This window comes from Nanorana parkeri, unplaced genomic scaffold (assembly GCF_000935625.1).
Source record: "Nanorana parkeri isolate BGI_ZX_2015 unplaced genomic scaffold, ASM93562v1 scaffold92, whole genome shotgun sequence".
Lineage (NCBI taxonomy): Eukaryota > Metazoa > Chordata > Amphibia > Anura > Dicroglossidae > Nanorana > Nanorana parkeri.
In genome coordinates, this window is record NW_017306360.1 from 305,438 (window position 1) to 318,252 (window position 12,815).

Genomic DNA, 12,815 nt, shown 5'->3' on the forward strand with positions numbered 1-12,815 from the left:
GGACATCGGGCACACGTGACGCGGCTGAAAGCCATGCACTGCAGCTGCCATCGCCTTGACCTCCAGGGGACGGGGACACGGGTAAAACCGTGGGGCGAGCGTTGCGAGCACGAACAAGAAGTCACATGCCCGGGCTTTTTTTGGTTCTCCAAACAAAGTGCGTGTTCCTTAGAGGGGACCGGGGGGTTTAGTGTGTCGATCTTGCACAGGAATGTTTCAGATGTGCTGATGGCGATGGACAGGAGCCATATTCTCTAATCACTGTGTAAACACGGGATAATCCAAGGATTGTACTGGCACTGAGCGAATATTAGCTGTACTTTCAGGAACTCACGAGATATTGTATAGAGGAGATGGGGAGAGGGCAGGTCCCTGCAGGCTCTCATCTTATAGAAAAGCTCCCTTAAGAATGCAACGATGGCTACCAGGCAGCTGTGGAATTTCAGGGCGGATACGCTGCCATCCTATAGCCCCTATATTGTCTACTAGGAATGTTCCCGCTCTCACCGAGCAGCTAAGTTCACAGCTAAAACACATCTATAGGAACGTCCTTACCTGGCCGAAAGATGAGTAAAGTAATGCACCTCCACGTGTGTGCCAATGGCTGCGCAAAGAGGCCGACAACACTTTTCAAAGCACGCTGTTGTGCAGACACTGTGCCGCTACCTTCTGCCTGATCCTTTGGTGAACATTGGCTGTGCCAATCCTAAACCGTCTACCATCAAACCATCTAATTCTAACTCATCGGTTTACACTCTACCCATATGGTGGCAGAGCCACTTGCTCAAGAGCTGCCATACCACCGGTGCATGTATTACATTGGCAACATACTGTGTATTGTGGGCATCCTATTATGATTTACACATGGGTTTCTATTGATGAGTTGTTATGTACTACGTCAGACTTCTTCAAAGTTTCTAAGACCAAAAGACCAGTTCACTGTCCTTCCGACTTTAGGGAGACCAGGCTGAGGACAGTGGGAGTAGAAATACCCCACCCTCAGTAACAGTAGGAGTTAACAATGCCCCAGGCTCAGTGTGCAATAGAAGTAAAAAATGACCAAGCACCATCCATTGGAATTAATGGTGCCACATCATTGGTGTCAGGGGAGGAATTGTTCCCCAACGATGGTGCCATTGGGAGCAGTGTTGCCATATCATTGGTGCCAAGGGGACGGATATTTCCCCCAACAATAATGTCATTGGGAAGAATGGCGCCATATCATTGGTGTCAGGAGAAGGTATAGTTCCCCAACAGTGGTGCCACTAGGAGGAATGGTGCCATACTATTGGTGTCAGGGGAGGAACAGTTCCCCAACGATGGCACCATTGGGAGGAATGATGCCACATCATTAATGTTAGGAGGAGGAATAGTTCCCCAATGATGGTGCCATTGGGTGGAGTGGTGCCATATCATTGGTGCCAAGGGGATGAATATTTCCCCAACAATAATGTCATCGGGAGGAATGGTGCCACATCATTGGTGTCAGGGGGAGGAATAGTTCCCCAATCATGGTGCCATTGGGAAGAATAGTGCCACATCATTGGTGTCAGGGAAGTGATAGTCAAGTGCCACCTATCCTTCCCTCAAAGTTTATCATTACTGTCTTTGTCTTTCTCTCCCGGTGACAACCGCTCCCCTAATTTCTTGTTAAGCTGTCGCAGTGGCACTTTCTCTGTCAGTGGCAGGAGGACCAGAAAAAGGGGAGCGTTTGTTACTTTGGCAGAAAGACAGAAGAAATCTTCCTAACAGATACTTGCTAATTGCTACTTGCCTGGCTGTCAGGGTCACTCTCTTGCTACAATACCTTGAGCCACTCATCCAGAATAAGTATTCTATATGGGGAAACACATGTGGACACCTCACCAAAGGAGTTCAGGTGTTTCCAGTGAAGAGTACTGCTAAAACATCAAAAAATATGTTTTGGACAATTATGGGCTGGCAACATTTCAGCAACACTTGTGGAAGGCCCTTGTGGAAGGCCGGTGTTCTATCGAAAGCTCCAACTCCTCGAAATCTCCAACTACCTCACTTCCGGGGCTCAGAAAGACTGGAGCTCTGTACAGTTGCGGTGCGCATGCGCGCATAGCGTTTTCAGAATACTCGTTGAGTTTGCCACCTGCTGAATATTGTTAAAATGCAGCTGTCCAGAGCTCCGTCAGTCTTTGTGTTTTGCAGTCTAATGCCGTCTGGTCGTAATCTGCAACTTGCAAGTACCCGGCAGTGAGGTAGTTGGAGATTACGACGAGTTGGAGCTTATGATAGAACACCGGCATTACTGTTCCCCTGTGCACAGATCAGCCCCTGATGTATTTTCGTACCTTCTGACTGGTTACACAGTTGCAGTCTGATCACCAGGGGAGGGGAGACTGGGGAAATGCTTCCTCTTGCCTGCAGCATGCCAATCATATGAATTTAATATGAATTCCAGCCCTCATGAAGAGGACCCCCAAAATGTGTTGAAGAAAATATACTGATTATTATTACCTCCCGCCGTCACTGCTCCAGGCCCCCCGCCGTCACCGCTCCACGCCCCCTGCTCTCGTTTGCCCGGTGCCCGGAACTATATGTCCGGGCGTCGGGCAATACGAAATCAACACTGATGCGCAAGCATTGGCGTTAGGTACCGGGGCATTTTCACAAGTACAAGTACTTGTGAAAATACCCTGTATCGGGCCCGATACCGAAGCTAGCATTGGGACATCACTAATTATAATATATTATTATTAGACATAGTTTATATACTGTAGCACCAACAGTTTGCCCAGCGCCTTACAATATATTGGGAAGGCGTTACAGTTACAATACAATCCAGAACAAGATGGTTAGGAGGGACCTACCCATGAGAGCTTACAATCTAAAATGGAGGGGCAAGTGATACAAAAGGTAGTAGCTGTGTAAGAATGAGTTGTTTGGGAAAGTGATAGTTCAGCACTGCAGCAGACAGATGGCATCATCTCATGGCGCTCAAGGACGGTTTTTTATTGATAAAAGGTGGAGCTTTTCTGGGCAAATGATGCCACTGCCTTATATTGTGACATGTCAGGAATTTATTCAGCAGACTTGTAAAGTTAATAATAACTTTAATGTAACCTCAAAACCTAAGCACACATTAGGCAACCATGGACACCAGATGACCCAAAACCGGGCAAGTTTACGTTGGAAAACATTGCCTGGACCGATGAATCTTTATTCTGGTGCGACATGCCGAGAGTAGGGTCAAAGTCTGGCGTATACAACACGCATCGATGGGTCAATCCAGTCTCATGAGAACGGTTCAGTTTGATTGTTGTGTAATAAAAGGGGAACATTTTCTTGGCACACACTAGATAACTAAAGAAAGAATGAACTGTATTTACATGCCACATCAGAATCCTCTCTCCTGAGTATTGCTGCTGCCCATGTGCCCTCTTTATGGGTACTAGATTGGTGTTATTGAATAATGTGCTCATTAAATGTAAGCTGGCTTCAGATATCCGTTCTTATTGTAATTCATATTCAGAAATTTATTTTTTTAAAGCGAAAATGGTTAAAAACAAAAACTGGGTGAGAAGGGGGCAGGAAAGAAGATCTGTTCCTTCTGGGAAAACAAGCATCCAAAACGTTGTTGGGAAAGAGTTTGCATAACCTAAAATGACTGGGGCGAGATGGTAACAACACAATACATGATATCCCAGGGGGCATCCAATTGGAATTACAAGGGACTTATATTTACAATTTTGGCTATGAAAGACCACAACATTGCCCAATATGTTTTTGTCACACACGTTCAGGAATGTTCTGAATTTCTGTTGTAGGGTCACAAGTTTGTCGTGGCATGTACTCATTCTCTTCCCAACATCCCTTGGGAACCATGATGCCAGTCCCAAGGTGCCTTTTTGGGAAATGCTTTTGCAACTCTGTGTCTCTTCCAATGTGTCAAGGATATGGAGCTTCTAAAGATTTGTTTTATGCGCGCAGTATGCTTGATAAATATATACTGTCAGCACCATCATCGAAGGGTGGACACATTGGAATTGAGGTTGAACTCGATGGACCTTGGTCTTTATTAAACCATACATACATACTATGAGTCGAGAACCTTTCCAACTACTAGTGCCATGATGCTTCATTCTTCACACCTATCATCCTGAAACGAGTGGGGCAGGATAAGCACACAAATATTCAGGAAAAATACTCACCCCTGCAACACCTCTGTCCAACCAAGGCATGAAGAATTTGCCACTGAAAGACAAATTTTCATGTATTTGCAAACACCCCCATGGTCCACAATCAGTACAAAAATTGATATTGAAAATAATCTACAGCTCATTTACATGCTCTGGTGTTTTTTTACTCTCTTATCATCTCTTATTCCAAATGCTGTAACCCCCTTCTCGTTGGCCTACCTCTACACAGGCTATTCCCCCTTCAGTCTATCATGGATGCCAGTGCTAGACTCATCCACCTTACCAACTGCTCAGTGGCCAGCACCCCTTTCTGCCAATCCCTCCACTGGCTTCCAATAGCATAACCATAGAATAAAAAAATAAAAAAACAACAGCAACATACAGAGCCATCTACAACTCTGCCTCTGGCTATATCTCCAACCTCATCTCAAAGTATCACCCTAGCCATCCTCTATGATCCTCCCAATACCTTCTGCCCTCTAGTTCCCTCATCACCTCCTCCCATGTTCTCCTCCAGGACTTCTTCAGAGCCTCTTCCATCCTCTAGAGTTTCCTACCACAACCTATCTGGCTATCTCCTTCTGTGTCTGCCTTTAGGAAATCCCTGAACACTCACCTCTTCAAGGAATCCTATTCCACCTCATCTGAAAAAACTGTACTTTTACTCCTTCAATTAGCTCATTCCTCACATTTATTACCTTCTGTGTCATTTGCCCCTCCTTGTAGATTGTAAGCTCTCATGACCAGGGTCCTTTAATCCTTTTGTATGTGTTGCTATATAAATCCTGTATAATAATAACATGAAAAGCAAAGCAATAGTTTCAGCATAGAGTCTAAAACAACTCTGAGGTTAGCTCTTGTAGAATGCAGACTTTGTGGTCTAATTTGCCTTAAGGCCTCATTCACACAGCTAAGCATCGGCCCGTACAGATCAGTCCAGCGTGCACGGCCGTATCGGGCTGTTCCTGGGAATGACAGGTGCTGCGGGTGATTGTACGCAGCAGCCTGTTCTTCTCTATGGGAGTACGTGGCCGTATGCTCACCTGAGCTGCACATCCGTGCGGGTGTCCGTACTCATACTTAGACAGGATGGATCCTGTCTGCGTCCGAGCATGAAAACTTGCACCCACACGGATGTGCAGTTCGGGTGAGCGTACGGCGACGTATGCTGCATACTCCCATAGAGAAGAACAGGCTGCTGCATACAATCACACACAGCACCAGTCCCTCCCCGGAACGGGCCCGATACGGCCGTGCATGCCGCACGGATCTGTACGGGCAGACAATTAGCAGTGTGAATGAGGCCTTACAGTCTCCCCTGCTCAACCCCCAGGAACCATAGCGGTCATGTGGGCTGCTACAGCTATAGTTATACCACTGAAAGGGTTAGAACCTACGTGTGATTTTATTTTTGAGGTCTGGGTCCCGTTCAGAAGATTTCTCTTCAGCTCCTGTCCCACAGATATAACAGAAAGGGAAAATAAATTTCTCCAAAGTGATGGGAAATCCCTTCTTAGACAATTGTCACATTGGAGGAGTTCTCCCTCGCCTCCTTTTCTGGTGACAGCTGTAAAATTTTGGATTCCCCATCATCTTCTACCCTTGTCATTACAGCTCATAGAGAAAGGTTCAAACACTTCTCCTGTCTAAAACTAGACATGTCGTAATAATACAAGTTTTATACAAATACAGTGTTTGGCCTAAAAGAGTAAGAATTGTGGAGGAAAGGGCAGGGAAATCCGGCTTCAAGGTTGTTGGGAGCTGTGGCCTGTTGACTTTTAAAAGTAGTGATTAGTTTGCTGGTTTCCATTATTGTGTGTCTTGGCGGCATTAAAATAACCCCTAGCTCCAAGTTGATGCCTTGAAGGTCATTTTTGAACCTTGTTGGCCTAAGTTGCTACTGCAATCATCCACGCACACTAAGTCCAAGTTGGGTGACGGCCTACTAGTCTAGACGAAGGTTTTGGAAGGTTGGTAGAAACATGCACACCAAGAGGAAATCCATACAGACATAGGATGAATATAAAAACTATCTGCACAAGGCAGTAAAATATAATACTGTAGATGCTGATGAACAAATATCACAAAGTTCTCTTTTCTTGTATGCAGAAACTCCAGAGGATCGGCCAGACAACATGCTCGTGGACAACAACTTGGACGCTGGGCCAGTGGTGACTAATGATAACTTACCAAGGAAGCCCCAGCGAACATCAATGAAGGATATCGCTTTGACTCGTGAAAGAGCCAACGAGCAGCAGAGATCCAAAGTCAACAAGCATCTTAATGAGGACAAGAAGAACGCACGGCCTTCAGTGCCCAGGGTGAGAATGTCACTCTTTAACCCAGGACTTGTAGAGGACAAAGTCGGCGATGGCCAGATGGCTAGTTGTGTTTTAGAAGGGTAGCCTCAGCTCTGAAATTCAGGTCAAAAATTGGCTGCTCAGTTCTGAGATTGTCCTTCTGGTTTTGGATGCGTTAAACATGGTGTCCTTAATGCCATGCTAGTAAGAAAAAGGAGCATAGTGGCGATATTGGTCAAATGGCCATTGAACTTGCTATCTCGGTTTAACCAAAAGATCAAAGAGCAAAGAGCCATGGCAGAAAATGAAATGGAAAGGAAGACTCATGGGTGGAACTCTATAGACGACCCCCCCAGTTCGTGTTATAATTGTCTGACACAGATTATCCCTTGCTGCAGAATTACAATGTTGCAGTCTGATCACAGGGGGAGTGGAGACTGAGGAAATGTTTCTTCCAGCCTGCATTAGACTGATAGCATTTTCTCAGCTACTGGGCCAAAGCCCAAGTATGGTTTATCAATGATAAAAACCAGAGCTTTTGTAAAATTGATCCTGTTGGCATATATTGTGACATGTCAGGAACGTATTCATGCAAAGTGATAGGGCCACTTTAAGCTTCTATAGATTGAGAAATGCAGTGTGCTTTCAGATGCTTACTTTACAGGCGCATTTGACCTCCTTCTAAGCTGCTTCTGCATTCTCATTGACTTGCAAAGGCATAACAATAGCCATAGCAGCCCACGCGGCTGCTACAGGGCCTAGGGTAGGAGGGGGCCCCTATTAGGGAAAACGAAACAGTGAACTTTCTAGTATAGAATGGCTGAAGTCAGACCTCAAGATCTTGCTAGTCATAGATCCCCCTCTTTGCAATAAGAAGCATTTGCTTAAGGTGGCCATATACTGGTAGATTTTCAAACAAACTTTCATATAAAAAAATCTCATCAGAACATTCGATATTGCCGTCAGAGACTTGATGACTTTAACCAGCTTACAGCCAGCCTAAAGAAGAAGATAGAGCAGTACAACCTGTGCAGTGCCGGTTTTTATGATGACATTGGTGTAGGAAATTATAATTATGCTCTCCTGATATAAGAGTATAATTGCAGTGTGTTGGTGTAAATTGTAGCTGTGCAGTTATCATCACCGCAGTCTATAATAGTGTCGTGTGCTTTGTGCAGAGTCTGTGTCAGCAGCAGCTGGACCAAGTCCTGGAGAGGATCTCGTCCATGAACCTCCCTGATGAGAGGGGTCCGCTGGAACACCTCTACGCCCTCCACATCCCCAACTGCGACAAGAACGGCCTCTTCAACCTCAAACAGGTCAGATGGTTATACTGGCAATGGGCTCCATTAAGCATAAGGCAACTCTGGTTTTGGGTGTTCCTGTCCATCTTTGTGTGTCCCAGATCCTCCTGTTACATTCTCCTTAATATAAAATAGATATAAATCCATGTGACCTGGAAGAAGTATACAAATACGAAGTTCTGACTTCACTTGCTGCATGCCAGCCATAAACGTAATATTTTAATTATAATTTGAGCCTGGCGGGCTAAGTCAAAGCCCGACTTCTTATATGCCTTGGATACTCTAACAGTGAGCTCTCACGGCCATAATTCCCATCTCTGTTCCTGTCCACCTGGGAGTTTTGGGTGTTCCTGTCCACCTTTGTGTGTTCCAACTCCTCCTGTTACAGTCTCCATAATATAACATTTATGAAAACCCAGCAGGGATGGTGGGGACCCCTCATAATGGACACAGCAAGTGCACAGACCAAGGAACTCCATGCAGGGTTGGCGGGAGTCTATCATAATGGGAGCAGCAGGTGTACAGACCCGGGAACTCAATGCAGGGATTATGGGAGCCCCTCATAATGGGAACAGCAGATATGAAGACCCAGAAACTCAGCTAAGGGATGATGGGAGCCCCTTATAATTGGAACAGTAGGTGCACAGACCTGGGAACTCAATTCAGAGATGGTAGGAACCACTCATATTGAACACAGTAGGTGTACGGACCCTGAATCTCAGTACAGTGATGGTGGGAGCCCTTCATAATGGGCACCGCAGGTGTGTATTATTATTATTATTATACAGGATTTGTATAGCGCCAACAGTGTGCGCAGTGCTTTACAATATAAGGAAGACATTACAATCCCAATACAATTCAAGACAAGAAGGTAAGGAGGGCCCTGCCTGTGAGGGCTTACAATAGACCCAGGAACTCACCTCAGGGATGATGGGAACACCTCATAATGGGCACAGCAAGTGCACAGACCTGGGAACTCCATGCAGGGATGGTGGGAGTCTGTCATAATGTGAGCAGCAGGTGTACAGACCCGGGAACTCAATGCAGGGATTGTGGGAGCCCCTAATTATGGGCACAGCAGATGTGAAGACCCCGAAACCCAGCTCAGGGTTGGTGGGAGCCCCTTATAATGGGAACAGTAGGTGCACTGACCTGAGAACTGAATTTAGGGATGGTGGGAGTCCCTTTTAGGTGGAGCAATTCTTTAACAACAAGGGAATGCTGGTTACAAAGTATCAGGAATGTGTGGTGGGTGGGGGGGCGGGGGGGGAAGGTAATTGGTACGTTTTTACTATTCTAACATATGCCATTATTTGCTCTTATAGTGCAAGATGTCTGTGAACGGTCAGCGGGGTGAGTGCTGGTGCGTCAATCCCCAGAACGGCAAGACGATCACGGGAGCACCCATGATACGAGGAGACCCGGAGTGCCACCTGTATTATCCGGGCAACGAGGAGGAGCGCAAGCAGCGTGCGCAGTAGTCCGCCCGCGTACTGCCAGTTAATATCACAGTGTCTGTATTTATACATAATGGGGTTAAACTGACACAATATGACAGTTTTGAAAATGGGCTGGTTGAAGTGTAAGCTCTTTCGCTCAAACTTGTCTTTGAAACCTCCTCGCCATTACTACCAGGCCAAGACCGTCACTGTTTGGCATCATCTGGAAGGTGCCATTTCCATTTTTTTTTTTTTTTATCCTGTTAAACTATCCCAGTTTAAAAACTTCACCTGCATTGCCCTACATGACAGATCTGGTGCCTAAGGACAAACGTAGACAGCCAATCAAACATGGCGGAAGTCATGTGACACTAGGTGCTCAAGTTTTGATCTGTCTCTACACAAGTGGAATGCAATAACGTTAAAATGATCCGTGCTTTTAACACACCTGGTCTTAAAGTGAACCTGTCACCCGCGAAGCAACAATTACTTTCAGTTGTTAGATTCCTACTTCGCTGAATAATCTGCAGTGGAAAAGCTGGAGTTTTTGCCAGTTTCCTGTAGCAGAAAACTGCCGGGAGTTGGGTGCTCTCAAAATTTTGTTATGTCATTGTAACATTAATTCTGACACTGACAGACTCAGCAACTAACACGCTACCTTATCTGCTTGGTCAACTGTTGCTTGTCCAAGAGTTGTTTTTTGTTTTTTTTGATGACAGGTTCTCTTTAAGATTCAGTATTTGCGTCAGAAAGTGAATATTTCAAGAGCTTGCGCTTACATGCACAAAATGCAACATACGTCTTCGCAAACTAAACAAACATTCCACGTCTGATTTTACTTTCTTTAAATTATTGTATCAGTGCCAGTTTGGATTGTACCACTGACAGGTCTCTGTGTTATTGCAGAAATTACCCCCCTCCAAAAAAGTAAAATCAGCTATTCTCATTGTCAGTATATGAGGAGATCTAAAGAAGGCCTTTGAGCATTTTAGGGAATTGCGAATTAACTTTACGCCAGACCAAAAAAAACAAAGGGGTAAAGTGCACCTGTCATTGTGCACCATAGAATCCGCTATTCTGTGTTCAGATGTATTAGGGATTGTCCTTATCACTGAACCATGAAATTGGGAGGGAGGGGGAGGGGAGCATTGTGTGACTTATGACCCAATAATACTTCCTAATAAATCACGCTGAATCTTTGTTCAGAAAACACAACAGACTTCCTCCCTGAATGGATATTATGTAATGGTTCATAAGCTTTCTTTTACCTGTTCATTCCCTTTTCTTTTCCTTCCTGGTTCCATTTTTACTTCCATTCATTCTCACGTCGGTTTCCAGTTTTCTTTTCCTTTCCCTTGCCATTTCCTTTTTTCTTTACCTTCTCCCTCTCTATTACACTTGCAAATCTATGTTCTTTTTCCTTACTATATGCCTTTCCCTTGACAGTTCCCTCTTCTTCCTTTCTCTGTCACTCTCCTATCCATCTCTCTTCCAAATATCACTTCCATCTCACTTTTTCTTCCCTCTTCCTTTCTCTTTCATCTTGCTTTTCCTTGTCCCTTGCCACTTGCCTCTCCCTTTTACTCTCCCTCCCTTTCCCTTACTCTATCCCTTTCCCTTACCATTTTCCTTTCTCTTACCAGTTCCCTATTCTCTCTTTTATGTCCCTGTCCATCTCTCTTCCACTTTTCTCTCCCTTTTCACATCCCCTCCCTCTCTCTTACCACGTCCCCATTTGCATTTTCTTTTCCAGTTTTCTTTTTCTTACCACATTCCCTCTACCTTTCTCTTACCACATTCCCCTCCCTTTCTCTTACAACTTCCCTCTCCCTTTCTCTTACCACTTCCTTCTACCTTTCTCTTACCACTTCCCTCTTCCTTACAAATTCCCTTACACTTACACGTACCAATTTCCTCTCCCTTCCCAATTGTCTCTCTTTTTCCCTTACTGCTTCCCTCTTCCTTATTACTTCCCTCTCTCTTTCCCTTATTACTTCCCTCTCCCTTTCCCTTATTACTTCCCTCTCCCTTTCCCATTCTACTTTCCACTACCTTACCTCTTCTCTCTGCCCTTTCCCTTATTACTTTCCTCTTCCTTACCACTTCCCTCTCCTTTCCCCTTCTAACTTTTCTCTCTGTTTCTTCTCCCACCTCCCTCTCCCTTCCTTAATACTTCCCTTCGTCTCTCCCTTCCCTGCAGAATCTAATCCTTCCCCTTCTCTTCCTTTTTGCTGCTGCAATTTACTTCAGAACACTTTCCAGTTAATGATAACAAGAAGACGGACTATGTAGAGTCATTGTGTGCCATAAGACAGCTCCTCACCATCTCTGCGGCCGGGAGCTCGTACTCATGTACAACACCAAGAGCAGAACATAACATGTAATGAGACCACTGAGAGCAATACAAAGGAAACCTTTCCTGGGAAATACATGAAATGCTACATCTCCGCCTGTCACGTTTATCCTCTGGCTTCAAGTTTTTGGACCCGAACGGTATTGACTTTCCTGACCAGTATACGTGTTTCGGGTCAGTGACTTAGTCAGTGACAATGAACAGATCCATTGGCCCCGTAAATCTCTGTAAATGTTCGTTCTACGCGCATGGATGCACAAAAGGAACGTTCTTGTATCAAATTTTGTCAAACGTTAGTCAAAAAAGTCAATGTTTTTAATGTTATCTTGTAATACCAGATTATGGCTACTAGATGTAGCTGAGGAGCTTAGGAAATAAGTATAATAACTTCCGCTGCTCCTTAGCTTCATCTAGTGCCCATAATAAGGTATTACATAGTTACATAGTTTGTAAGGGTGACTAAAGACCAAGGTCCATCCAATCCAACCTATGTATGTGAGTGTGTGTGTATGTGTGTGTGTGTATTTTTCTGGCTTTACCACTTCCCATATCCCTGTATATTCTGCGAGAGAAGAAACTCATCCAGTGGTTTCTTGAATTTATAGAATTTATCCGCAGATCCCACCGCCTGTGGGAGGGAATTCCAAAATGTCACCACTCTCACAGTGAAATATCCCTTGCGAATTCTACGATTGAACCCCTTCTCTTCTAACTTCTTGTTGTGTCCCCGGGTTCTCAATACAGTTTTATGATTAAACAGTTTATTCCTAATATTGGGGCCCCCATTGATGATTTTGAAGACGGCAATAAGGTCCCCTCTGAATCGCCTCTTTTCTGAGGCGAATAAGTTAAGATTTTGAATGTGGTCTTCACAACTCAGGCCTTCAAACCCTTTAATTAATTTTGTAGGCCTTCTCTGACATTCCAAATACATTCAACCGATAAAGGAAAATATAACAAGATGATTCGTTTTGTGTATCCAATTCGTAAAGAATGAACATTCACAGAGATCAACAGGGCCAATGGCTCTGCACATTGTTTATAAGTAGACCCCCAAGTACTGAAATTGGGGGGTCACCATAACAGGCCGGCAATCAGTCATTGTATTGCAGCCTCCATGTTCCTCTTGCGAAATGTTTCCTTTAACTAATACCTTGGGGGGATAAAAACCTGGGGGACATAAATCTGGGGGACATAAACCTGGGGGACATAAATCTGGGGGAAATAAACCTGGGGGACATAAATTTGGA

The 12,815-nt window shown here is 44.7% G+C and overlaps 1 protein-coding gene and 1 long non-coding RNA gene across 2 annotated transcripts in view; one reads left to right on the plus strand and one right to left on the minus strand.

The window, feature by feature from the left end:
* IGFBP2 (insulin like growth factor binding protein 2) overlaps positions 1-9,462 on the plus strand; it is a 44,005-nt gene extending 34,543 nt beyond the window's left edge. The window contains exons 2-4 of the mRNA XM_018552566.1: positions 6,279-6,490; positions 7,648-7,788; positions 9,099-9,462. Of these exons, the coding sequence (XP_018408068.1) occupies positions 6,279-6,490; positions 7,648-7,788; positions 9,099-9,254 (509 nt within the window). The 3' untranslated portion in view covers positions 9,255-9,462. The remainder of the gene's footprint in view (positions 1-6,278; positions 6,491-7,647; positions 7,789-9,098) is intronic.
* Positions 9,463-10,348: 886 nt separating this feature from the next.
* Positions 10,349-12,815, minus strand: part of LOC108783875 — a 3,550-nt gene continuing 1,083 nt past the window's right edge. The window contains exons 2-3 of the long non-coding RNA XR_001941034.1: positions 10,726-10,730; positions 10,349-10,431 (exon numbers count right to left, since the gene is read on the minus strand). This is a non-coding gene — a long non-coding RNA (uncharacterized LOC108783875). The remainder of the gene's footprint in view (positions 10,432-10,725; positions 10,731-12,815) is intronic.